Source organism: Jaculus jaculus, chromosome 1 (assembly GCF_020740685.1).
Source record: "Jaculus jaculus isolate mJacJac1 chromosome 1, mJacJac1.mat.Y.cur, whole genome shotgun sequence".
NCBI classification, from domain to species: Eukaryota; Metazoa; Chordata; class Mammalia; order Rodentia; family Dipodidae; genus Jaculus; species Jaculus jaculus.
This window is the reverse complement of record NC_059102.1, coordinates 318,580,300-318,607,948: the sequence shown is the minus strand read 5'-3', so window position 1 is coordinate 318,607,948 and position 27,649 is coordinate 318,580,300. Positions and strand designations below refer to the sequence as shown.

Below are 27,649 nucleotides of genomic sequence, written 5' to 3'. Positions count from 1 at the left end.
ACATATTTCTTTATTCCTAGAAAACTGTTAAAATTTCATTTTAGGACTCCTATGTTATTGTCTTTACAAACCAACATTTACAAAACTCACCCTTTCCAGGTGTAATTTATTAGTTTATGCAATGAGGTTAGGAATATGCTTTCACAATTGGGAATGATTTTGAAAAGTATGAGAACTAGATGATAAAAATGGATAAAACACATTGAAGTTGAGACAAGAGGAAGCTTAGAGAAGGTTGATGAATGATGAATGGCTTAGCTGTGCTTGTAATTTGATCAAAGGCAATTGTTCAGGAAATTTGAAATGTTTTAATTAGATATTATTTAAGAAAATTTAGTCATTCTCTTATGGACATGCTTATTGTGCACGCAGTATGACTTCTTTTACCCAATACTTAGAATATTTTAGTCATTTTGTTAAAGTCACATAGTATCTATAAACCTGTCAGGAGCAATCGTGGGGTTTGAGCCATAGAAAACACACCGTACCACTTTTCTCAACTTTGATTTTTGGAGAGCTGCGAGTAGTAGAAAAACAAGATTATGATGGTCAATCATAGAATGATACGTTCCAAAAGCTCACGGTGGGTTCTCAGCATGTGCAGGGATGCAGCACCCATTCTATGGTTGCCTTGACCTTGAACTTATGAAGCTGGCATCCGTGTCTACAACGCTCTCAGATTGTCTGCAGCATTCTCCTCCCTTATAGCAGCTGGACATCCTCATCCAAATTGAGACCAATCAGCTTAGAAGGAAGTCTGTGCTTTTAAGACATCCCCACACATCTAGCCTTAAAGAAAGGGCTATGTTATGGGACTCAGCTACTTTATTCAGCATTGACGATAGATACAGTTTATCTTGGGCTTCATGAGACTCAATAATAATATTTAATGGAAAAGTGAAAGAAATTGTTTGGAAATTGGGACTGTGCCTGAGACATGCATGTCTTCATGTTACCATGAGGTTCTCCCAGATGCCCTCAAACACCTGAAGAATTTCAGTGGTTAGCTGCTGCTACTTTCTCTCCCCCCTCCCCCACTCTATGTACACACGCTGCTCTCATAACCTTACATGGCGGACAAAGAGATTGAGATCCCAGGAACGTGGCACGGGGAGGTAACGCATTCTAGGGATATAAGAGGTTCTGCTTCTAGCACAAGACACCTGACCAGTGAGCAACTCTTGCAAAGTAAAGCAATGAAGATACCCAGAACCCAGAGCTCATATGGACAGATCCCAGCATTGCCTGAAGAACCCGGAAGTAACTAGAAGTGCCATGAATGAATCCCTCCCTCGTCATTCAGTTCCTTCCCACACAATGGTTCTATCTCTAATGAAACTTTTGTTCACTTGATATCTCTTTCAAAAGATTTTAACCCCCCCCTTATTTGTTAAAGACTATAAAATTATGATGACCACTTAATAAAATTAAAGAAATGGGAGTGAGTGAGAAAGAGGGCCCAGTGGCTAAAAATTCTTGCCTGCCAGCACAGGCTCAAATCCTAAGCCACCTGCGTAAGCCAGATACAAAAGGGTCATAAGCATTGAATGTTTGTTTGCAATGGCAAGAGGTCCTGGCACACCCATAAATACACACACACACACACACACACACACACACACACATAAAATAATAATTTTTTCTGTTTTGTTTTTTGACGTAGGGTCTCACTGTGGTCCAGGCTGACCTGGGATTCACTATGGAGTCTCAGGGTGGCCTCAAGCTCATGGCAATCCTCCTACCTTTGCCTCCCGAGTGCTGGGATTAAAGGTGTGCGCCACCACGCCCAGCAAATAATAAAATTTTTAAAAGAAATTGTTATAAAGTTTCTTAAGATTTCTACATAACTATAACGTCACAAACACCATGTTTGAATTTGAATTACAATTTTTGTAGTTATTTATGCACTGTTGTCTAAAAAAGATAAGAATAGAAAGTTAAATCTTGGGAAAAGAGTGACAAGTATCTTGATTTATAGCACTGCACTTCTAAATGCAATGCCTGGGTGTTAATAAACAAGCAAGGCATGATTGATTTCTTCTTCTTTTCAGCCGTTTACCTCTGCAAGAGAACAATGCAAAACAAGGCAAGACTGGAGCTGGCAGACTATGAAGCTGTAAGTATGAAGGACTTTCGGGAAAAGAAAGGCATAAATGAACAAAATTCAGGCCCATGACCACACCAGGATGCACCATAACTTTATGCAGCCATGGATCTTCAGGGTCAGATTTTCTTTGATCAGGTAGCGCTATGGTTTAGCCCCTCTTCCCTTGCTTCTTCTTTTCCTATGCCTTGAGCATGGTGAGATTCTAAATGCTCACGATCTGTCTAGGGAAGTGTATTTTGTTCTTTTAAATCAGTTTGATTGTAAAGATTTCAGATGACTACCATAGCGACGAAGCTCAAAACTGAAAACTGATTGGGAAAAGGACGCTTACAAAACCATTGGATAAGCAGCAGATAAGGCTAATCCAGTGTGAATTTTGCAAGTCGTGGCTATGGGGCCCGTACTAAACTCTGAGTACTGTGCAGACCTGGAACCTGGGATAGCAAGCATTGACACACGCTGTCGGGACGTGTCCAGGCTGCTTAAGTGGGCGGTAGAAATGCGTTGCTTTCTTGTCACTTCCTAAAGTTCCAGTGGTCATCTTGATCCCTTTTCTCAAACAAATATTTTGTCGCCACATAGTGGACTTTATTAGTGTTCTCTAAAGTTATTCACAACAACTAATACTTGTATTTCTTTCCTGTAAAATAATTAATATGGTTCATTGAGTTCAGGGAGCATGACGGGTTGACAAGAGGACCCGGAATGCCACCTTTGCTTTCTTCACCCCTGCCAGTGGCACTGATGCCAGCAGGGCACAATGAAGGTGAGCAAGGGAATGTCTTCACCCATGCTGTTTTCCAGGAAAGCCTGGCCAGGCTGCAGAGAGCATTCGCCCGGAAGTGGGAGTTCATTTTTATGCAAGCAGAAGCGCAGGCCAAGTGAGTCCTTCTGAGTCTTTGGGGAGGTTTGTTCAAGGGCCGAGGCCCTGTCCGCAACGCTGCTCACTCCTCGTTGTTGCAATGTTGACAGAGTGGACAAGAAGAGAGACAAGATTGAAAGGAAGATCCTCGATAGCCAAGAGAGAGCGTTCTGGGATGTACACAGGCCTGTGGTGAGTAAGCCCACACAACCACGCCCACAGACCCAGGAGAGGTGAGGGAAACCCACACATGCTCTCACTGCCTGGGAAGGATGGTCGCAACCTCTGTGGAAGATGACCCGACTGAGAGAAATATTTCATTAGTAAATCGGTGCTCCTTCCCATGCCATCACCAACCCTGGAAAAGACTAGGGTGCCCTCCTTTTATGTCCCTCAGTATCTGGGTGAATTAAGTGAAGGAAGGTTGACACCTCCGTGTAAGACAACCAGACTGAGGTCGATAGTTAATGAGTGCAATGGTGCATTTTTCCTTGCCATCGCCTTCCCACTAGTGCTTGGTGCTGCTAGAAACATCTGAAGGAGGAAAATGAAACAACACTGCAAATTCAGCCACATTTTTATGGATTGCTACTTACATTTTGCTTTTTTTTTATGGTTGACATTTAAATCATAATGTTTTTGCCTTTATTTTTTTCTAGAATTTATTAACACCTAGTATGACTTTCACCGACTAATAGTTTATATGATTTCAAGTTCAAATCAGTTCATACTGTCAATGATACAGCACTGACTCTGTGTATAACTTACCACTTTATCTCTAATTGCGTCAAACTGTGGGCCTCTGTGTAATAAATACTGAGTGTTCTTAGTTCCTGAAAACTTTGTGGAAGCTACTAAGCCATGGTTATGAGCATCTACAAGATAGCATGTCTGCTCAGATGTGGCAGTATAAACTTACAATCATAACACTCAGGGAGTTGAGGCAGGAAGATTGCAAATTCTTAGCCAGGCTGAGCTACATAGCAAGGTCCTGTCTCAAAAGAAAAAAAAAAAAAAGATAGTATGTTTAGCTTATTATTTCCTTTCTAACTGACAAGCTGTCTTTTTTCTGTTTATTTCTTTAAATAATACAAGGCAGTAGATAATAACATTTGTATTGGTATTTAGTAGAACTATTAGGTTATTGGCATGAGAGTCAAAGCCAAGAGAACTTTGTGTTTGTTTTGAGTTCTTTTTTGAAAAATATTATGTATTTATTCATTCATTCATTTATTTGAGAGAGAGAGAAAGAAATAGGCAGATAGAGAAAGAAAGTGAATGGGTGTGCTGGGGCCTCTATCTACTGCAAACAAACTTCGGACACACCTGACACCTTGTGCAGCTGGCTTATGTGGGTTCTGCAGAATCAAACCTAGGTCCTTAGGCTTTGCAGGCAAGAGCCATAACTGCTAAGAAAGCTGTCTAGCTCAATAAAAATTTACCCTCAACTATCTTCAGAGTTGGACCAAAACAGAAATATTAGAATTTTTATTAACATATTTATGTATTTCATTTCAGTTAGCAATGAAGTTAAGTTATATTTTGACTTTGTTCTCTTTTGAATTCTGAAGAGATTAGAATTGAAAGTTATCTCTTTGGTTTTTCTACTAAAAAATACATTATGAGATGTATTACCCCTGGCAAACAAAAAATCATTATGAGGTTATATGCATAACTATTGTGAGGGTATGAAATAAGACCTGTTCATTTACAGCAATCTCTAGAAACCAGTCAATACGTTACTGTATTGGTTACTTTTCTGACATTGCTAACTCACTTAGACCATTTAAGAGAGGAAGGGTTTTATTGGCCCATGGATTGAAAGAGTTAAGCCTATCAAGACAAGGATGGCATCACAGAACAGATCAGTTCTCATTACAATAGGCCAGAAAACACACAAAGAGACATGATGTGGCTGAGATAACTTACCTGCAAAGTCCTTCCTTTCATGACCTTTTTCCTCCAGCTAGGCTCCACCTCCAAAGCTTTCCCAAAATAGCCCACCAATTGCATACCAATCATTCAGAAAAAAAAAAGATCATGCAGGGATTATATATATTCAAACTACACAAATATGTCCCCTTATTTATAATCTTTAGGCTACCCTGAAGCTATTAGCTCCACTTACCAGCTTGAAGATTATGAGGGGCATTATACCACCTACATAGTTGACAGGCAAATCCTTATCACTTACGTTCCAGAGGTAAATGAACAGACCTTTGGGTTGTCCAGGTACCCTGGAGAATGCCATTCACCCAAACTGATTCTACCTTTGAATTTTTCCTGTAGTGCAGCTTTGCACATTACTTTAAAGACAATGACCATTAACTTCTTAAAAATTTTAAATATTTTGGGTGGTGCTAAACTAATGAGATGCTGACACTGAGAGGGAACCATCCATTGTGTATCAAAGCTTCTGGGTCCTTGCTGAGACCAGGGGCATTGGCATCAAGGTGCTCCTGAGAGGGCTCCGAAGGGCTGTCCCCTGAGCCGAGTCCCGACTCTAGCTCTAACCAAGCAATCACAAAAGCTTTCTAGAATGACTATCTTCAGAATAAAAAATGTTACTGGGGAAAACAGCAGTGATGTGATAATTTCCAAGAATGAACACTTCTCTGCTTATCTCTGCCAGTGAGTACTGTGTTGCGGTTACTTTCTCATTGCTGGACAAACAACCAAACAGGAGCAGCTGATGGGCAGAAAGGGTTTATTTCAGGCATATTGATCTCAGTGGGAAGCATCATAGAGGAAGCAGTTCACTCACTTCCGCAGATCCATGGCAGGGAGACACCATAAACAGCCAACAAACACAAAGACTGGAGCTCCAGCTGGCTCTGAGCATACCTTACGGCTGGACTAAAGCCCCCACTGACACACTCCTCCAGCAGGGATCTGCCTGCTGCAGATCGAAGTAGGAAGTTTACTCTTAAACAAATTTCCCGAGTCCATGAAGCTATACATTCAAACCACCACATACTGTAACTGTTGCAATGAACTAAAGTCAGTATGCTTAGCTTAAAACCCTGTATTGTGGAAATAGGATATGTAGACATTCCTACAGCTGAGTTTATTCTTCACAGCCTTTTTTGGCTAGCATCAGTGAAAGACTTTCTACTTTGCTAGTGACCTTATAAAATTTAGATTACTTTTATTTCTACATAGGGTCAGTGAAGTAGGTTCTGCATACTAGCACAAAATTATTTTGACTTTAGAAACCTAAACCCAAGACAAATAAAACATATTTTCTATTAAAAAAAAAACACCAGGCAAGAGTTCTGATTATTGAGAGTTTGAGTCAGGTATCCCTGAGCTGGCTAATATCCAGGAGGTGTCTGGGTATCTGAACTATGTCCTCTCCCAGTTTTTAATTTTTTGTTTTATTTTTATTTACTTGAGAGTGACAGACAGAGAGAGAGAGAGAGGGAGAGAGAGAGAGGGAATGGGCTCACTAGGGCCTCCTGGCACTACAAATGAACTCCAGATGTGTGCGCCCCCTTGTGCATCTGCCATACATGGGACCTGGGGAATCGAGCCTTGAACTGGGGTCCTTAGGCTTCACAGGCAAGCACTTCACCACTAAGCCATCTCTCCAGCCCCTCTTCCAGTTTTTAATATGTCAGCCAAAGTCTGGTGGGAAGCAGTGATGCTGGAGCCAGGCAGGCTAGTTACTAGGCCAACCTTTTATATCTGCCTTTTAAGATGCAGATACTTTGGTATAAAATGGAAATTACTTGCCTTGATATATTTGTCTGAATATTAAATGAGACTGGATGTGTAAAGGCAGGTAGCATATCATTTGGCATATGGACAGTAAAAAATGCCATGTTTCCTTTGTGAAGAGGCAGAGAGGGTAATGCAGGGAAATGGCAACAAAAGATTAATGGTATATAGTAAAATCTCATGATATTTATGCAAATGTGAGACCTAAGCATCAATAGTTTTTTTTATATCTGTCTATCTAATAAAATGAAATTTGTGTTCATTCTTCATAGAAGTCACATACTCATAAAGTTTCCAGAGCCATGCAAGGAGTTCTCTATCCTCAGCTTTTCCACAAAATTCCATCGCCCTTAGATGCACTGGAGAATTCTGTACCATTCACAGGCTGAATCAGGAACTAATGGAGCAGAGCATGCTCAGTGTGTTGCCCTTTCCAGAACTTTCAGCCTCATGTAGAGCTGCTGTCCATTCTGTGTCAATAGATACCTGAAACAACTTGTCTACATAATTATTTCAAGAAGCACCTACATTTTTTATGTACCTTATTTTATTTTCACAATTTTTATTAACATTTTCCATAATTATAAAAAATATCCCATGGTAATACCTCCCCCACCCTGCACTTTCCCCTTTGAAATTCCATTCTCCATATATTACCTCTCCATCTCAATCATTGTACTTACATATATACAATACCAACCTATTAAGTACCCTCCTCCCTTCCTTTCTCTTCCCTTTACATCTCCTTTTTAACTTACTGGCCTCTGCTACTAAGTATTTTCCTTCTCAAGCAGAAGCCCAATCATCTGTAGCTAGGATCCACATATGAGAGAGAACATGTAGCGCTTGGCTTTCTGGGCCTGAGTTACCTCACTTAGTATACTCTTTTCCAGATCCATCCATTTTTCTACAAATTTCAAAACTTCCTTTTTCTTTACCGCTGAGTAGAACTCCATTGTATAAATGTGCTACATCTTCATTATCCACTCATCAGTTGAGGGACATCTAGGCTGGTTCCATTTCCCAGCCATTATAAATTGAGCAGCAGTAAACATGGTTGAGCACGTACTTCTAAGGAAATGAGATGAGTCCTTAGGATATATGCCAAGGGGTGCTATAGCTGGGTCATATGGTGGATCAATCTTTAGCTGTTTTAGGAACCTCCACACTGTTTTCCACAATGGCTGGACCAGATTGCATTCCCACCAGCAGTGTAGAAGGGTTCCTCTTTTTCCACATCCCCATGAGCATTTATGATCATTTGTTTTCATGATGGTTGCCAATCTGACAGGAGTGAGATGGAATCTCAATGTAGTTGTAATCTGCATTTCCCTGATGACTAGTGACGTAAAACATCCTTTCAGATGCTTATATGCCATTCATATTTCTGCACCTACATTTTTGTTTGTGTGTGTGTGTGTGTGTGTGTGTGTGTGTGTGTGTGTGTGTTCATGTAGGTGTGAATATGATACAGTGCCCATGTGAATGTCAGAGGACAACTTCACATGTTTTTCCTTACCTTCCGTGTCGTTTGAGGCAGCATCTCTCATTGTTTACCACCGTGTTCAGTAGGCCAGCTGGTCTGAGAGCTCTGGGGGAATTATCCTGCCTCCATCTCCCTTCTCTCTGTAGGCACACTGGATTCACTGAAGTCTGCTACAGTATCTGTCTTTTCATGTGCTCTGGGGACCTGAGGTCAGATACTCATGCTTGTGTGGCAAATATTTGTTTTTCTAAGCCTTCTCCCCAGCTCTTAAAACAATTTATTGTGGGCTGGAGGGATGGCATAGCAGTTAAGGTATTTGCCTGCAAAGCCAAAGGACCTAGGTTCCATTCCCCAGGACCCACGTTAGCCAGATGCACAAGGGAGTGCACATGTCTGGAGTTTGTTTGCAGTGGCTGGAGGCCCTAGCACACCCATTCTCTCACTCTCTTTCCCTCTTTCTCTGTCAAATAAATAAATAAAAATAGATTTTTAAGAATTCGATGTATGAAGTATATTTATTCTCTAGAAATTATTAGTGCATGAAAGAGATAACAAAAGGCTATATTCTTTTAGAGTAAATAAAAAGATATGGCATACTCACTGTCAGTTTTCCTTGAGTTGACTATTCACATTATAATAAATTGCTTTATATTCCTATTTCACAAGTTGTAAGCTATATAATTATGTTTTCCTGGATCGATTTATCTTTATAAATACATAAAGTGTTATTATTACCATTAGTTTTGAAAGCCAGAAATAGAAATATCATAACAGCACTGTTTGTTGGATGTGTTTTATTTCCTCTCCACATTTGTACTGCTAAATCTTTCAATAAAAACTATAACACCTAGCATTTAATCCTCATAAGGCTGTTTAATGGCAGCAGATGGGAGCTGCTGCTTTGCGTTCTGTTTGCCTTGTCTTGATTGGATTTGGTTTGATACTGGCATTTATTTAATCAAGAATGTGTTGGAAACTTTCAGCTAGCAATACAGTGAGGAAACAGAAATCTCAAATAGTAAGTAGCTCAGCATCTCCACAGTAAGCTTAAAGTCAGCTTTCTGCAACATCACATCATGTTACATGAAGTATGTATAATATGACTTTAATATTGAGGTCAAATTTAATTGATTAATTTAACATCATTAATATGAGGTCAATTTTACATCAGATTAACAAAAAGTAATTCTCTTCTTTTTAACACCTTTGTGAAACAAAGTTAGCTTCTCTAAGTGTATTGGTGTTTACTCTATAAAGAATAAATTAAGGTTTTATCACTCAGAAGGTCTCTTCACTTACCAAGGACTTCAGACAGAATTGCCAGAGACATGGACACAGGAGGTAAATAGGCAAATTTGATTATGTTGAAGATAATATGGGACTTGGTTTGAGATATATAGTTTACCTGTCAAAATATGTATTGATTGTTCTTATTATTTTATTAGTTTATTTCATTATTATCATTATTTATTATCAGTACTAGGCCTTGAACCCAGGGTCTTGCCCATGTTAAGTAAGTGTCCTGCCATGGAAGCATGTCCAGAGCCCAGTGCTTCAATGTTTTTATGAAGCCAACACCCAACCAAGAGTCAATATGTCAGAAATTAATATTAACAGGAATTTTAGTATCTAGTTAAATAAAAATAAAAATTTGGTTAACTGAAAGAAATCTATTTTGGAGTTTTCTACTCAGTTCTGCACACTATGTTGTGAAAAGAATATTTTTGAATTAGATTTAAGAGGTGAATGGATGAATGCTAAGGAAACAAATTGAACAAAAAGTACACACACACACTCACACACACACACACACACACATGACACACTTACCCCCAAGCTTAAGCTCGGCTATTGTCCCAATGTCTTGAAACACTAACAGTCAGATGGAATTAGAGTCAGAACCGTTGTTAATTCCTCTTCACGGTATGCTGGCTTCTGTGTGGACAGTGTGCAGATGCAGTGTAAAAATTTCCTAATACTTTAACTATCTAAACTGGAAAGTGTGTATTCAAGTATGGGCATTGAATACGTAATGAGATTAGTCATCTCTTGAGTTCCTTTCAATGCTGAAGTAGTATGTAAAACTTAGATGACCTTTTTGCTCAGATGCATGCCAGATACTCAACAAAAACTTCATGAGTAAAAATATTTAAGAAGCATAAGTATATTTTAATAGAATATTCAAGTAATTAACAATACTCCCTGAATATTTCTAGAATTCTAGATGAGCACACCCTAATTACAAAGTGGTGAACACAGATGATTCATGTGCATCTTTAACAGTTCATGCTTGTTAAGTCATGCATATTTACTTTTTGTGGTGGCTTCACTGACATTCTGCATTGCACTTATTTTAAAATTTGCTGAGTCAAATCCTACCATTTGAAGTGTACAAATTAATGAAAATGATTGAATATGAATTACTAAGAAAATGGTAAAAATATGGTCAACGGGAATTTATTTGGGAGATCTCTTGTCTTTCTCTCTCCTTTCTTACAACCCCAGAATACAAAAAATAATTTAAATTCCATCACTATTTTTACATAAACCAATTTAGAATGTTCTAGTAAAATAAATATGAGTGCAAGGGTAATGTGTACAGGGAAGGAAAATGTCTTGGGGGATATTAACTTGATAATGCTATTTTAGGTAGAGCACACGTCACAATTTACAAAGTAAGTGCTAATTTAAACATCATGAAAATGGGGGTGTGTGTGTTATGAGATAGGGCATCATGTTGGCCTCAAACTCATTACCCTCATGCCTCAGTCAGCCTTGCAGTGGTGGAATTATAAGCGTGTGCCTCACTCCATGCACAAATGTATGGCAGCCAGAGGAAGACATCACGTATCCTCCTCTGTTGCTCCCCTGCCTTATTTCCTGAGGCAATATCATACACTCATATCTCACAGTTTTCATTTAGACTAGTTGACCAGATGGCCCCAGAGTGCATCCTGTCTCCACCCCTTTTGGTGCTGGAGTTACAAGCATGTTTGGTCATGTCTGGTTTTTTTGAACGAATGCTAGAAATTGAACCCTGGTCCTCATGCTTGGGCTGCAAGTGTCGTTATTTGGTAAGCCATCTCCCAAGCTCCGATGGTAAATCATTTTATAGGCCTTCATCATGGTGAATACATAACCATCACTGTTACATTTGTCAAACACAAAAGGCACAACAGCACTGAGTGAGCCCTAATGTAATGTAAGCTAAGGATTTAATGATAATGAATCAATATTGGCTCAAGAGCAGTAAGCAGCAATATGAGACATTAATATGTAATTTGTTACTAGTGGAGAAACTGTGAGGGGAGGGGCATATAAGAGCCATCTGTACTCTCTGAGCACACTTTCTATAAGCCTAAAATTGCTCAAAAGTAAAATCTATGAGCTTTATTTTTAAAAAGGCAGGGCTGGAGAAAGTGGCTTAGCATTTAAAGCACTTGCCTGCCTAATGACCCAGGTTGGACCCCCAAGTACCCATGTAAGCCAGATGTACAAGGTGGTGCATGCGTCTGGAGTTTATTTGCAGTGAGTACATTCTCTACATTCATTCTCTATCTATCTGTCTGTCTTTCTGTCTGTCTGTCATCTATCAAATAAATAAAATATTTTTAAGTAAAACTTCCTAACAAAATGACACAGGCTGAATGGGATTGGAAGGTCAATGAAAACAACAGAATCTCTGACTATTAGGACAAAAGGGCAATATTATGTGACCAGATTCAGATGCATTTGTTTATTTCTTGACAGGAACATCTACTGGAAGAGCTGGTGGTTATCTATTGTATGTTTTTATAGAACTTGAAATGGGAGGCGTCATATTTATGCTTTCTGTTTTATTCCATATCCTCTTATGTGGTGAATACATTCTTGTCACCACTGGTATGGAAAACAATTTTTTTAAAATGTCACAAGAAAGTAGAGTTCTACAAAAAAAAAAAAAAGTGGACAATTTCTTTCAAGAACCTGGCATTAGCACTCCATGGGAGAAATATATATTTTTTCTTGCAAGCTGAGAAGGGAGATTCTGCCCAAAAGTTTTACTCCTAAGTGAGAATAACTATAGCAAAACTATTTACTTCAGATAATAAAAAAAATTCAAAATTATCTTTCTTTTGAAAAAATATTTCATTTATTTTAAAAGAGAAAGAGAGAAAGAGAATGGGCATGCAGGGCTTCTAGACGTCGTAAAATGAACTTCAGATGCATTTCCCACTTTGTGCGTCTGCCATTATGTGGGTACTGGGGAACCAAACCCTGGTCATTAGGCTTTGTAGGCAAGCACCTTAACCACTGAGTAATCGCTCCAGCCCTCAAAATGGTCTTTCTTAAGGAGTAGTTGCCCCACCATTCCACATTCCTCCCACAAATTATTCTGGAGCAAGAATGTCTGTTAACTCTGCACCTTAATCTACGTCACTTAGGACTCTCATGTTCCATAGGGCTGGAGAAATGGCTTAGCGGTTAAGTGCTTGCCTGCAAAGCCTAAGAACACCAGTTCGAGGCTGGATTACCCAGGTCCCACGTAAGCCAGATACACAAGGGGGCACACACATCTGGAGTTCATTTGCAGTGGCTGGAGGCTCTGGTGTTCCCATTCTCTATTTATCTGCCTCTCTCTCTCTCTCTCTCTCTCTCTCTCTCTCTCTGTCTCTCAAATAAATAAACAAAAATGTTTTTTAAAAAAGAGATATACTGGGCTGGAGAGATGGCGTAGCGGTTAAGCGCTTGCCTGTGAAGCCTAAGGACCCCGATTCAAGGCTCGGTTCCCCAGGTCCCACATTAGCCAGATGCACAAGGGGGCGCACGCGTCTGGAGTTCGTTTTCAGAGGCTGGAAGCCCTGGCGCGCCCATTCTCTCTCTCCCCCTCTATCTGTCTTTCTCTGTGTCTGTTGCTCTCAAACAAAATAAATAAAAAATAAAAAAATAATTTTTTAAATAAAAAAAAGAGATATACTACTAACATAAAAGTTTGACAAGAAACAATGTCATAAAATGAGGTAAAATAGTTAATTTCTTTGATTAGTATTTAAAAATTCTTTGCATAGGGCTGGAGAGATGGCTTAGCAGTTAAGCACTTGCCTGTGAAGCCTAAGGACCCTGGTTCAAGGTTCGATTCCTCAGGACCCACATTAGCCAGATGCACAAGGGGGTGCACACGTCTGGAGTTCGTTTGCTGTGGCTGGAGGCCCTGGCGTGTCCTTTCTCTCTTTCTCTCTCTCTCTCTCTCTCTCTCTCTCTCTCTCTCTCTCTCTCTCTCTGTCACTTTCAAATGAATAAATTAAAATAAACAAAAAAATTTAAAAAATTCTTTGTGTAGAACGTAGAAAGAATGACTCATTCATTTAAGATAAATTTCAACAGCAATTAGAGAAGTCTTTTGCACTGGAGGCAAAGAAACAGATGAATAAAATATTGTCCCTGTGATTGACATTCCCAGAACCCTGGAATATACAGGGGGAGATTTGAAAGGGTACTTATCATGCAAACGTTGTGATATCTATTAGAGCGGTGAACACAGCTATAGAGATTTACGCTTAGCTAATGACAGGATAGGGGAAACTTCATGCATAACAACTGCAAAAAAAAAAAAATCACAAAAATAAGAGGCAAATAAACTTCATGGAGTTTTAATTTTAAAAATACAATTAAAAGGAAAGTTAATCTTAGAAACGTATTTATAGTGAGTATAAAAACCTTCATAATTTGGTAGGAGTTGATTTTTCTCTGTGTTGATCTCCTTCCCCTTGTGCTGGTATCTGGTTCATCAGGAAAACAGCACCCTTGCTTGTTTCGCTAATTTTTCTTAGTTTCAGCCAGGACCCTTTTGAGGTATGATGGGGTGGCTCTCTCCTTAGGATCTGCATCTATCTGAAAAAGAGAAACAGATTCTCCAACGGAGAGTAAGTTAGCACCAGGGCAAATGAGATAACCCTTACCTTTTTTTATAGGGAAATTAATAGGTGTAGACCCTCTTGTAGCCCATGATTGATGGTAGCTTGATAATGGAGAGTGGGCTTATGTTTGGATATGGTTCTGACTTATTTCCCAGCTCCAGCTATGGGTCCTGTGCCACTGAGGGGATCAGTTAGCCAAATCAAGAGCAGTTGGTTCCACTCTTGCACTTGTGTGGGCATCATAACAGGTTATTTGCTGCTAAGTAGGTTAGACGACGAGTTGCTTGGACAGATATTGGTCATTTCCCCCAGTCACCCATGTGGCACCTTCTGGCACTAGACGTGCTGACTGTCTGGGGACTGACTCTCTTCCAACTTCCAGCCATACTATTCCATTTTACATGTCAACTACCATCCTATTGTCTAGTCCACGAGATGCTTACTGGGTATGTAAGGTATCTTGGGTAGATTCAGGTTAGGTGCTGTAGATGAGTGAGACTATGTGGTGACTTTTTTTCTGTGATTGGGTAAGTTCACTGAGAATGATCTGTTCCAGGTTCAACCATTTTTCATCAAATTTCATTGTGTCATTTTTTCTTACTGCTGTATAGAATTCCATTGTGTAGATAACCACATTTTGGTTATCCATTCTTCTAGTGATGGACATCTGGGTTGATTCCAGCTCTTAGCTATTAACTACAATCTGCACTATTTTTACATTTCTTTAGATTATGCAACTGTCATTGTATTTTTTTAATCATTGTATTTTTCCAAGAATCTAAGCAGAAAAGATATCACATTCTTTGTAAGGATCACCTTTTTTAAAAAAAAATCTTCCTTTTGGCTATGATAGCTTTTGAAACAATCTTGTGTATAAACTCTTGGTGGTTTTAAATGAGTACTGGTTATGAGTTTTGTACATTGGTAAGAGTTTTGTAGAATAAGGAAGTATTTGTGGTGGAAAAAAAACCCTTCATAATGTTTTCTTGAAACAATGTTGCTTTGTAGTCCACACTGATCAAGATCTCAAGGTTTTCATGTCTGACACAGCAATGCTCACATTAAAAATATGTCACAGCCATACTAAAAATGATACACTTTAGAATGAAAGTGTGATTGTACATAAAAGGGAGGAACTGAAAGTCTATCAAAAAAATATAAATTGCTATTCAAATTTAAAAATGGATTTAACCTTTCAAGTTATAAAAAAACACATTATAACAGAGTGGCCAATTTTCTTAAATATATATACATATATTTTTCTCTTGTGTGTGTGTTGTATGTGTAGTGTAATATATGTACAGTGTGTGTGGTGTGTGCATGTGTGTGTGTACTGATGAAGTGTCCCATGCACTCACCCATGGCACATGGTGGGCTAGAGAACATAGGCTGCCCATTCCATTACTCACTGCCCATGGTTTCCTTGCAGTAGAGTCTCTTATTGAACCCAGAGTTATTGTTGTGCAGGGCCAGCCATTCTCCTGATTCTGCTCCACACAGGCCTGGTGTTAAGAGGAGTGGTCATGCCCAACTGTTTACTTGGATCCTGGAGATCAAATCCAGGAGGTCTTAGGCCCTTGTCTTTCCACAGGAAGCACACTTAATGGCTGGACTATCTCTCCAGCCCAATATATTTTATTTTTCAAAAATTAAATTTAGGGCTGGAAAGATGGTTCCTATGCAAGCATGAGGTTCCTGATGAGGCTCAAGAGCCCGCTTCAGCTTGGTTCCCAGGAACACATCAACAGCTGGGAATGACCACATATGTCCATGACCCCAGACCAGTCCCATAGGGAAACAGAGACCTGGAAACCACCAGAGGTATAGACAAAATGACAAGCTCTGGGGTCAGTAGGAGACTCTGCCTCAAAGAAGAAGGAACAAAAGTGATGACTGGAATCGCTGACATTCTTGCCACCACCAGTGAGTGCAGCCTGTGGCAGGGAGCTCCCTGTGCACCCTCCCCCGTGTCCCATGAACATGCACACACACACACACACACACACACACACACACTACTATTTTACAAATTAAATTTACTAGCCAGACATGATAGCAGAGGCCTGTAATTCCTGTACTCAGAGGCTGAGCAAACAAACAAATTTCAGGCCATCCTCTGCTGCACAGTGAGACCCTATCTCAAACAGTCATATTAATAAGAGCTATTGTTATTTAATCATTAACAAAAATGAGATGAGTGTTCCTAAACATTATGCAATGTTTTCGCATGCATGTTATATTTTGAAAAGTAATTACACTGATATAAATTAAGAGTCAATTTTTTTTCATGCAAGGTAGATTAATTTTTGCTTAGCTATGCAGAGGAATTCGAGTAATCAGACTTAAGACAAGGTGCAATGTGAAACAGCACAAGTGTTGGACATAAGGAATTGTGGAATACGATCACTCCAACTGTGGCTCAGTGCTAGAATGCGTAACAGAGTTGCAACAGAGAGACCTGAGTTGCAACAGAGAGAGAAAGGATAGATTATTATATTATTCAAAACGAGGATTTCAAGCAATTTTAAAAAGAGAAAATCTAGGGCTGGAGAGATGGCTTAGCGGTTAAGCGCTTGCCTGTGAAGCCTAAGGACCCCGGTTCAAGGCTCGGTTCCCCAGGTGCCATGTTAGCCAGATGCACAAGGGGGCGCACGCGTCTGGAGTTCATTTGCAGAAGCTGGAAGCCCTGGCGCGCCCATTCTCTCTGTCTCCCTCTATCTGTCTTTCTCTCTGTGTCTGTCGCTCTCAAATAAATAAATAAATAAAAATCATTTCTTAAAAAAAAAAAAAAAAAGAGAAAATCTATCCAGGCATGGTGGTGCACGCCTTTAATCCCAGCACTAGGGAGGCAGATGTAGGAGGATTACCATGAGTTTGAGGTCACCCTGAGACTCCATAGTGAATTCCAGGTCAGCATGGGCTAGAGTGAGACCCTACCTCCACACCCCCACTGAAAAAAAAAAAAAGAGAAAAACTATAATGAAATGCAAAATGAAACTCTCTTAACTTCAAAGCTAAAATTCCAATCTTTTGATGCATAGGGAAACAGGGGAGGATATATCAACTGTTCATTGTTGTTCTGGGGCATTTGATATCATAGACAACTGGAATTTTCTAGGAGAAACTTGTGTCTCATTTGTGCTCTGAATACTTGTACATGATAAATGATCCTTGGACCCTAAGTGTGTTTAGATGTCTCAAACTGTAGATCTTTAAGAGAAACCAAAGGGAAAATTGATTCAGACAGCAAGACCTAGTTGAATTTAGGATGATAAAGACAGAATAGCAAGCTGACTTGTGAAACAGAGGACACTGGTTAATTTGAAGGCTGCGCATCACCAGGCATCCGTCATGGTACATGCCTGTAGTCTCAGCAGTAGGGCTGCTAAGATGGGAGGATCATGGATTCAAGTCTAGACTGAGGCTCTGTTTCAAAACAAATGAAGAATAGACATGAAGTCGTTCTCCTGAAAGGAGGAGAGGAGACCAGGACAAAGGAATCCAGAGGAACAGAGGAGAGCTAGGTGTGAGGTGACCATCAAGAGGAGTAGGGTGATTCTGCTGCAGTAAAAACCGTGGTTTGTGGCACCTAAATGAGGACATAGCATTTTTTTGGCCTGCTTGGCATTGAGTTTGTGCTGGCAAAAAGCTAGACAGTGCACACGAAGTCTAAGTGCACCTGTAGGCAAACGTCTCTGAGGCCTGTTCTCTCAGGCCCCTTCCACCTGCTATTTCTGGGTACTTAAATCCGCCTTGGTCTCCAAAGGAGTATGGGGTTTGGGGGGTTCAGGAAAAATTCCTTACACTCCAATCCCTGAGCTTGTGTCTGTTTTTAACGGAATTAGAAAATATTACATTTTTATTCAGGGATGCTGGGGGAACAAGGAAGAGTCTGAGAACCATGGACAGGGCAATGGGTGCAGCCATATGATCTGAGAGCCCATGTGGAGTGGAGCATGGGCCTAGAAAAAAATGCAGAATGGGATGCTATTGGATTTAGAGTTGAAAATCTGCAAAGATGATCTCCCGTTTGCTGCTTGAAGAGAGCTCCTGCCCCGTGGAAGGCAGGAAGGGGCAGCAGGGTCCAGGTCCATGCCCACCGTCTCAGCCCAGCCAGGGGGAGATACGAGGGGCCTTACTGGAGCAGGGACCTGGAGGTTTAGGAGATGTAAAAAGTCAACAGGAGATCACCGTGCCCACCTGGTAAGGATGGATTTATAATCCCATTGTGGTGGGCTCTACCTTCAGGCTTAAGTGAGTCAGTCTGAAAAAGCACTGATTGGTCTGGGCTCACGGACTCTCAGGGCAAGATTGGATGGCTGGATGAGACACTGATGTGTAGTTCTGCTGAAGCAGGCAGACCCAGTATATTCCCTCTTTTGACTTTCCTCACTCTCTACCAAATTCTCCACCAGTGTCCCCTCACCCCAGTACTTCTGGACACTTCAGCATGCCTTTACCTGTTGGGTTACATTTTACCACAGTAATCAACATGAATTTTCAAATATTTGCCATTTCTAACGTGCTTTGAAATCTAGTATCAATACATTGAATGAGCCTTCCCTTTTCTTGTCAAGGTAAAAAATTCACCCAGTTCCTTCATTAAGTGAGAATATCTGTTTCTCTGGCTATTGTTATGGTGAGGAGAGGGAGAACTGCTGAATTTCCACATAATCCCCACTTCTGGTTTCATGTCTCCAACATTAGAAACTTAGGTTGCATCTTATGTTACATTTGAAGAAAGGATATCAAAATAATATAATTTTTACTGTAGTTATGTTGATAACATAGTTGATCATCTTGAGGAAGAAATTCATTCTAAATGTCTCTCTATCTCACAATAAAAATTTCTGAAAAGATTATCTTATATTCGTTGCTTTAAGGGAATTGATAGCAACTTGGATACATTCTCTAAAACAGACAATGTTTTTTCTTCAGGAAAGAATATATAATACATTTTTTTTCCTGATGCTTCAAATCAGATGTGGATTCATAGTTTTGATGGATTCCTATGATGTCATAATATTTATCCTTTCATTTTAAAGTGCTCAGAAATGCACTAGCAAAAACATATCCATTGAGTGGCTGACCTTAGCAACTTTCATTGATAATTGATGACTCACCCCCAGCTCTCGGTACACTGAGCAACAGGGATCACAAACAATGTTTTGTATAATCCTGATGACCAATAGGACCCACCCTGGGGAAGCAGAGCCTCTGGCTGCAGTGTTGAGGAAGAATATGGAGGAGATAATAGAAGCTGGTTTGTTAGCCACTAGGGAACATTCACCAGGCATAGACACTGTTCTAACATGATATAAATTAACTTCTGGGTTCACTAGAGCCATGGGAAGAAAACATGGCCTTCTTTATCCCTTTATAGATAAGGAGTCCAGACACAGGGCATGCTAATTGCACCAGCTCCCCAGGGCTAAGTGTTGAAAGCAGGTGTTCTGGCTCCAGAACTCTGGGTAAGAACCCAGGACACCTGCCCATCCATGTCATGGCGGCGTCAGAATTGGTATGGAGCATGGAGTATGGAGCATATAAATGTCCTACTGTTAGGTTGGTCTTGAAATTTGCTTAGTTCTCTGAGTGGTATGTTCCCAGTCTACAGGAGCTGGGTGTGAATCCCCGTACCCTTGCTTGCAGCTCTTTGTACTGCCTACCTACTGTGCTGGACTACTGCCAAGGCCAGGTCTGGAGGTTCATGTGGCATGTTAGGAAGAAAAGCCACTAGACAGCTGATTTCAGTGCTCCTAAGCGCAACTAGGTGGGAGAAGTCTTAGATGACAAGACAATGAGTGAGAAGTTGACTGAGGCTGAGGGGCAGCCTGATCAGTCACTATACTCTACCAGAACAGGTCTCAGTGATGACGGCCCAGTCCCAGTGCGTCCTCTGCGTTGAGGGCTCATTTGCTGTTTCCTAGCACAGGACCCAGTAGTCCATCGAAATGGTGAGATTCCATGTTTTCTCTGTTCTTCACACTAAAGTTTCTAGTGTAATTGTACCACATGGTGTGAGAATTTCATACTTGCCCATAGCTTAGAAAACCCATTCTCGCTTTGTCTTTGCTTGCATTTGTTTCATGGGACAATTATTTCTATGAATGGGTTTCTGAATTCTGAACATACCTTGAAGTACCAGAATAAATAAACCTGACTTGGTCATGAAATATCATCATAACATTAGATTGTGTTTGTTTATATTGATTTAGGATTCAGATACATTTATTTGAAAGTAAAATTGGCTTGTGTTAGATTTCTTGTCAGTTTCTATAACACAAAGCTTGCTGTAAAACATGATAATGGTGATTTTGGTATGCTTGTACATGACTTAGAAAAGCTTTGGGCAATCAGCCGGGTATGGTGGCATATGCCTGTCATTCTAGCACTTAGGAGATTGAGGAAGGAAGATCATAAGTTGGAGGCCAGTCTGTGCTACCTCAAACTTCCCTACTAAGAGGAAAAAAGAGGAGGAGGAATAGAGGGAGAGAAGGAGGAAGGGAAAAAGGAAGTCCCATGCAGAATTTGTCTTTAACCCAGGGACACTGAATTAGAAAGAGGGGGGAGTTGGACGGGTAACATTTTTACCATGCACTATAAATGCTCAAATGATGGATTGCATAAAACATTCCCACTTCTACCCCCACTCCTCCCACTGCATACGCCTTACACAGGCAGGTTCTCTCCATTTAGATTTTCCCTGTCTCAAGCACTCAAACTTGGGGAGAACAAGAACAGCTGTGACAGTTTTCTGCAGGATACTGTTTAATAGGTGCCACTGTGGCCAAAAATATTTGGCGTAACTCCTAACTCCCTCCCTGGGTGAGATTTTATGAAATGCGTCCAGTTCTCAAACTCATCATTTGAAATGTGGATAATAATCAATCCTCCTGGAGCACTGAGAACACACAGCAGTGACTGCTTAGGGCGTTACCTGGTACATAATGATTGCTCGGTGGAAGCTGAAGTTATCTTAGCAGTAATGGTTCTCAAAAAAAAAAAAAAAAAGACAGGAATGCCAGTGGACAAAGGAGCATGGAAAATGCCCAGGTGCATGTGACACGTTATGTTCACAGAGGGATTTTAGGAAGTTTGAAGTTTGAATAAGATTACTTGTTATCCTCTGCTACATAGCAAGCTTTCCCAAAATTCAACAGCATGAAGTCACAAACAGGATTTAGCTATTGTTATTTTATGTTACTTCTGAGAGCTGGGAATCCAAGAGCGGCTTTCTTGGATGGCTCCGTCATCAAGAATTCCTGTGCCCCATCAACCAACTGCTGGCCAGAGCCATCATCATCTAAAGGCACTCAGTCGCCTGAGGGCACAAGGAAAATCGGCTTCATTCCACAGTGACTGGCAAGAAGACGATATAGAGACCTCCCCATGACGGAATCCCAGACACTTTAGCCACATTACTCCATAGCAAAGATACAGCCCCATGTATGAAACCTTGGTTTTTGGTGTTGTTTTTAAATATTTATGTGTTTCAAAGGGAGGGGTTTGAAAGAAAAATGGGTCCACTAGGGCCTTCTGTCACTGTAAACAAATTCCAGACACATGGGCCACTTTGTGTCTCTGGCTGTATGTAGGTATTGGGGAAACCTGGGTCATCAGGCTTTGCAAGTAAGCTCTTTCAACTGCTGAGCATCTCTCCAACCCTGAAACCTCATTTACTGTAGTCTAATTTCAGAGGTGACATGCTATAACTTCTGCCATGTTCTATTTGTGACACAAAGCAACACAGTATGCATGATATGACAGGTAACTACACAAAAGCGTTGGTGCCAGTTGGAGGAGGTCGTTCATGACCCTAACTTTCTCTAGGAGAAATTTGGGAAGTGGAATGAATTTTTAAATTATATATATGTTTATTTGAAGTATTAGGGATGAATCCAATGGCCTTCACATAGTAGACAAGTGCTCTACTGCTAAGCTACACCCTTGGTCAAGAATTTGAAAATTCAGTGGGAAAAAAATGTTCTAGCTAAAGCATGGGAAATTTTGCCATTGTGAGTCCCCACACACCTGCTGGCCAAAGAATCCCATTGCTCAGCAGGAGGGGAGGTCAGCGGGAGGAAGGCAGACCCCTCCCCGTGCCCTTCGCTCAGCTCTGTCAGTCCCTGAAGGAAGAATGTGGAGGAGTGCTTCCTAAAATAAAGAATGCCTCTCACTACCCACAGGAACTTTTTTTGATGAGTTATTTAAGTTTGCTTGATGTTAACTCGTACAACTTTTAAGCAGAGCTAATAATTCCTTTCATAATATTGAAAAAGCAAAAAAAAAAAATCTCAAGAAGAACATGAAGCCACATTGATGTATGTGAATCTTACTGGGAACAATGAGATGATAAATGTGAGGTACCGATTGTCCCCTAAAGTAAGCCAGACTTCCTCACGGGTCCCCCGGGAGTGTGTTCAGGTCTCACATCCAGTGTCAGGCGCAGAGCGGACAGTCTCTGGAAATATTTTGGTTAGTGAATGAAGTAATGATACTTGTTCTCCTTTGTCCTGGGTGGTATCTTTGTGGATGGCAGTGAACACACTGGCTCCGTTTACATAAACACAACAGGCTACAAAGGTGACTCACTAGAATAAGGTCCTGGTCATGCAAGACCAGAGTTCAGAACCCCAGCACTCATGTAAATGCCGTGGTGGCCCACCTGTCATCCCAGGGCTCCAGAGACAAACACAGGGCGTCCCCAGGGCAGCCTCACTATAGACGAGCTGAAGTGGCAAGCTCTCCGACTGTCTTCGTAAGTGAATTGGAGGCTGAGGAAGACACACAGCGTCAAACCTGTGACCTCCACGTACGAATACTCTCACACACACGTGAACACGAACACACAAGTGAATACACAACACACATGCAATCAAGCAAACAATAAAATAAGGGCTAGGAAGATGCCTCAATGAGGAGGGACACATGCTTATAAAGCCTGACGGCCTGGGTTCTATTCCTAAGCCACCTAAGTAAACTGGACACAAAAAGTGTTGTGTCTTATGTTTGTCTGCAGCAGTGAGAAGCCATGGCATGCCCCTACACCCCCACACACCCTCCACACACACATCTACAAATAAATAGTTTTATTTTTTTTTAATAGCACACAGGTTTTTCTGTCGCAAATCCCTAATATTTGAATGGACTTTAGTGACCAAATCTGAGCCACTAGAGTTTGTCAGCTGTCCTTAAGTTTGTTGATTTCTGGAATGGCCTCTTATTTATTTATTTATTTATTTTACTAGTTTTCTATTCTGCAAGTACAGACAGTTTTGTACCATTATTAGGCTCATCCATGACCTACCCCCTCCCCATTGGCCCCTCCTTATTGAGGTATATGGGTCGTGCATTGTGGGGCGGAATGGTCTCTTAACTGGCAGAGTATTCCTATATTTACTGAACATTATTCAGCTGCCACATGCATGAGATAGACGTCATTTGGAGGTACAAGAGCCACAAACAGTACGTGTAGAATACCCACGTTACTAACAATATTCTTTAGGGCTCATCATCAGTTTCTGGTAAGGACAGCTTTCTACTTTCTCTTTGTCACTTATTGTTTTGCAGACACCTTGTAGGGTAGTTCACAATTGTCCTGAATTTACAAGCAATAGAAAACAAGACTACAGAATCAAGCGAGCTCTCCCAGACCCAAGACTCAAACCTGCAATCATGGCTGAAAGCCTGACATTTGCTCCCAAAGCTTATGCCATCTCCGTGGACTAACTTGCAGCCTTTCCACAGGTCTGGCTCTGAGCATCCGTAAAATCAGTAGAATCAGTAAGATCATCTTTCACTGAGCTTTGCATTTATTACATGGTCTGCTGTGCCTTGCAAGTCTGCTTGATGCCTGAGACGGGCAGAGGCCGGCAGCACCGAACCATTGTCTCATCTCCCAGAGGCACGTGCATAGCACTACCATGGTTTGCTGCTGAGAAAGAATCACTGGGTGGGAGATGCCACGTAAGCATGGCAGGTGCCAATGTTCCTTAGAAACTTCCATGTCAGCTTCTGGCATTGAAGGAGAGGATGAGATATTTGTAGATTTATGAAGTTGCCTTTTCAGTTTGTACCTTATGTGTAAGGCAAACCTAATCTTAAACACCTAACAGAAACTCAAGCTGTGGCAAACCTTGTGCGCCTTCCACACCATTGCCTTTGCCAGCGCGGCGCCTCCTCTCCCCTTGCGTCGCCATTCAGGTGGTGGTCATGAGGTACAAATCAAGTTGACGACAACGAGCACATTGCAGTCTTCTGTTGCTGTGAATTTGTTCTTTATTCACAGTTTTCGTGCACATGTGTGTATTGGGGGTGGGGGGAGTCAGAAGACAATCCTGGGGTGTTTTCTTTCCTCCTTCCTACAGGGCTTCTCTTGCTGTGGCCGTTTGCCAGCTTCTGGATTCTTCCATTGTCATCGACAGATCACGTGCCACTTCGCATGCACTTTACACGGGTGCTGAGAACTATCAAACTCGGGTCGGCAGGCTGAAAGTTAAATAAATGCCTGTGAGCCCTGAGCCATCTCTCCCAAGCCCCAGTTTTCTGTCTTTAATGGTACGGACAGTCCCTGTTCTCATTACTGAGGCTTTAAGCTGTTTTAGAAAATCCCAAAATGTGTTAGTCCAAACTTAAACTTCTCCTTTGTGTCATAAAAAAAGAATAGAACTTCAGAGTCTATTATTCTCATCTGTTCTTTTGGATTTGAAAATATTTTGACAGAGTGGCTATCATAAGCCTTGGTGAGTGAAATTTTCCTTCTTCTTTTTTCTTTTTTCTTTTTTTTCTCCCTGGCTACATCTTTTATCTTGTGTGTGCTTTCTATCCCGGAATAGATTTCTAGATACACTGTCCTATTATTATGTAATATCTGATGCTATTTATGTGAGCCATGGGTAGAGTGAGAATAAAAACTACTTTCCCTATTATTAAGTCGGTGCTTCTATAGCCCATGAGCCCATGGATTGGCACCTTTCCAAGATGATGTGTCTGCAGTTCTGGCTTGCTTCTTCTGGAAGGCTGAGAGGCTGTGGTGGTGCTTTGGGCCTATGCTTGAACAGAGAGCCTGAAGACACACAGCTGGCTGAGGGAGGGGCTGGAGCAGAGCACGCTCTCCACCGCTGCCAGCGTCCTGCGTAGTCCAGGGGAGCTGGGCAAGGGGCTGGCCACTTAAATGTGTTTGCAGGAAATTGGCCTCCTGGGCCATTCTTACTATAGGCAACTGCAGTTGAAGAGCCAACAGACATCGTTTTAAATAGAGATAAAGAGAATGCATGGGACAGAACGCGAACAGTCAGACTCTATAAAGAAGCACAGGGAGTCCTTGGAACGGTTTTGCATTTGCATTTCTCTCTGAAATTGGATCAAAGTGAAAAGTTAAAAGTATGTCCAGGCGCATACACGGGGAAGGGCGTCTCACAGGGGATGGCTAAGAAAGCGGTTCCCTGCGCTGACTCCTTGACAGAGCCGATGGGAACTCTGAGTTCGTAGGGAGCAGGTAGGGTTTGGGCCCAATCTTTTTTTTCTGTTCCATTTGCTTTTCCTCAGATACACAAATTATATCTTATAGAATAAAACAGAAAGGAAGGACGGGAGGAAAGGAGTGCGGAAGGCCATGTTCTCTTAACCTGACTGCAGCACCTTCAAGTGAACTTCATCTTTCTTGAGAAAAACCAAATTAAAATTTAAAACACTCTAAATTAACAGCAAAAAAAAAAAAAATTCCTCTCCCCAATGCAGACAGCCCAGGAGGCCTCTTCTTCGTTCTGTTTTATCTCTCTCAGCAATTTCATGAGCCATCTCAAAACCATAAACTGTACTTAGCAACACACATGATCCATGCTGTTAGAAACACATATGATCCATGCTGTCAGAAACACATATGATCCATGCTGTCAGAATCTCCCAGCCTGCAGGTGTTTACCAGAGCATGTTTTCAGATGGCAGCAGTCACTCCTTGAGAAGTGGAATATGGAAACTGTTATTAGGAAAAGGAAACACAAGAGCCGGGAGTGGAGCTTGGTGGTAGAGTGTTTGTCTGGCCCAGGGAAGGCCTTAGGTTCACTTCCTGGCACAAGAAAGAAAGAAAGAAAGAAAGAAAGAAAGAAAGAAAGAAAGAAGGGAGGGAGGGAGGGAGGGAGGGAGGGAGGGAGGGAGGGAGGGAGGGAGGGAGAGGGAGAGGGAGAGGGGAGGGGAGGGGAGGGGAGGGGAGGGGAGGGGAGGGGAGGGGAGGGGAGGGGAGGGGAGGGGAGGGGAGGGGAGGGGAGGGGAGGGGAGGGGAGGGGAGGGGAGGGGAGGGGAGGGGAGGGGAGGGGAGGGGAGGGGAGGGGAGGGGAGGGGAGGGGAGGGGAGGGGAGGAAGGAAAGAAAGAAAGACCCTTAAATACTTTCCATTGTTTGACCTGAGCTGCAGAACTGTCCAGAGAACTGAGTTTTGCACCTGGCCTCCATTCACCACAGATACAGCTTCATAATGACGATCACCCATTTAGTTAGCCTCAAAGAAACTGACAAAACAAAGTGGTTCCCAGAGCGTGGCTGAGGAAAGCTTGGTAGCAGACACTGCATTGCTGTCAGGAGTAAGAACCTCCAGTGTACTGCTGCATAGGGTTAAGGACCACCTGTCAGAAAGCTACAAGAAGTGGTTCTGGATGCTCTCATCATGAAGAAATGATGAGTAATCAAGAAAATAGATATGCTTAACCTGACTTAAGCATCGCACAACATATTCATCTATCAAAATGCCATTAGGGACTGGACAGGTGGCTTAGTGGTTAAGACACTTGCCTGCAAAGCCTAAGGACCTAAGTTTGACCCTCCAGGACCCACATAAACCAAATGCACTAGGTGGCGCATATGTCTGGGGTTCGATTGCAGTGGCTGGAAGCCCTAGAGTGCCAATTATCTCTCCCTCTCTGTCTTTATATATCATACTTTTTCTCTCTCTCATAAAAATTAATAACAATTTTTAAAAATGTCACTTGATAATGCAATTTGTTTTAATAGTTGTATATACAATCTTCATTTTTATGTTTCTATGAAAATGAATTTCATTGAAAAATTTAAAATATAAATAAATTTGATATTTCGATTACATTTATAAGGTTACTTATTCACTTTTCCTTCATTTAGTATAATTCAGCTTCCTCAAACCCTGACAGATGTCATCTAAAAATAGGAAAATTGGTCTGCTGGTCTAGTGTGATTATTCACTATATGTCAATTTATACTCTTGATGGTAATAATGAGAATGTAAATCCACGTGTGCTCAGCATTTCTGTATGTCATGCACCGTGCTGATCCATTACTCACATTACTTCACACAGTAAAGTCAACGCAATCATTGTCACTCCAGTGCATAGGAGGGGATTCTCACACTTTGATATGTCACCCACTCTTCGAAGTATCCTAACTAATGTGTGCTGTTTTGTGTTGTTGCTGCAAGGCTGTTAACATTTTGAAAAGTGGCATAGCTCTTTAAAGAAGGTGCATTCAGAAATGTCTTGTACTCTTCAATGCATGACAGATGGAAAATTTTAAAGGAAAATGTACAACAGGCATTCAGGTCCAGGTTGA

At 41.2% G+C, this 27,649-nt stretch overlaps 1 protein-coding gene across 6 annotated transcripts in view; it reads left to right on the top strand.

The window, feature by feature from the left end:
• Rgs7 (regulator of G protein signaling 7) overlaps positions 1–27,649 on the top strand; it is a 462,943-nt gene that overhangs the window by 382,760 nt on the left and 52,534 nt on the right. For all 6 annotated transcript variants that reach the window (XM_045153182.1, XM_045153201.1, XM_004653278.2 and 3 more), the window contains 3 exons: positions 2,052–2,116; positions 2,912–2,988; positions 3,080–3,161. In XM_045153182.1, the coding sequence (XP_045009117.1) occupies positions 2,052–2,116; positions 2,912–2,988; positions 3,080–3,161 (224 nt within the window). The remainder of the gene's footprint in view (positions 1–2,051; positions 2,117–2,911; positions 2,989–3,079; positions 3,162–27,649) is intronic.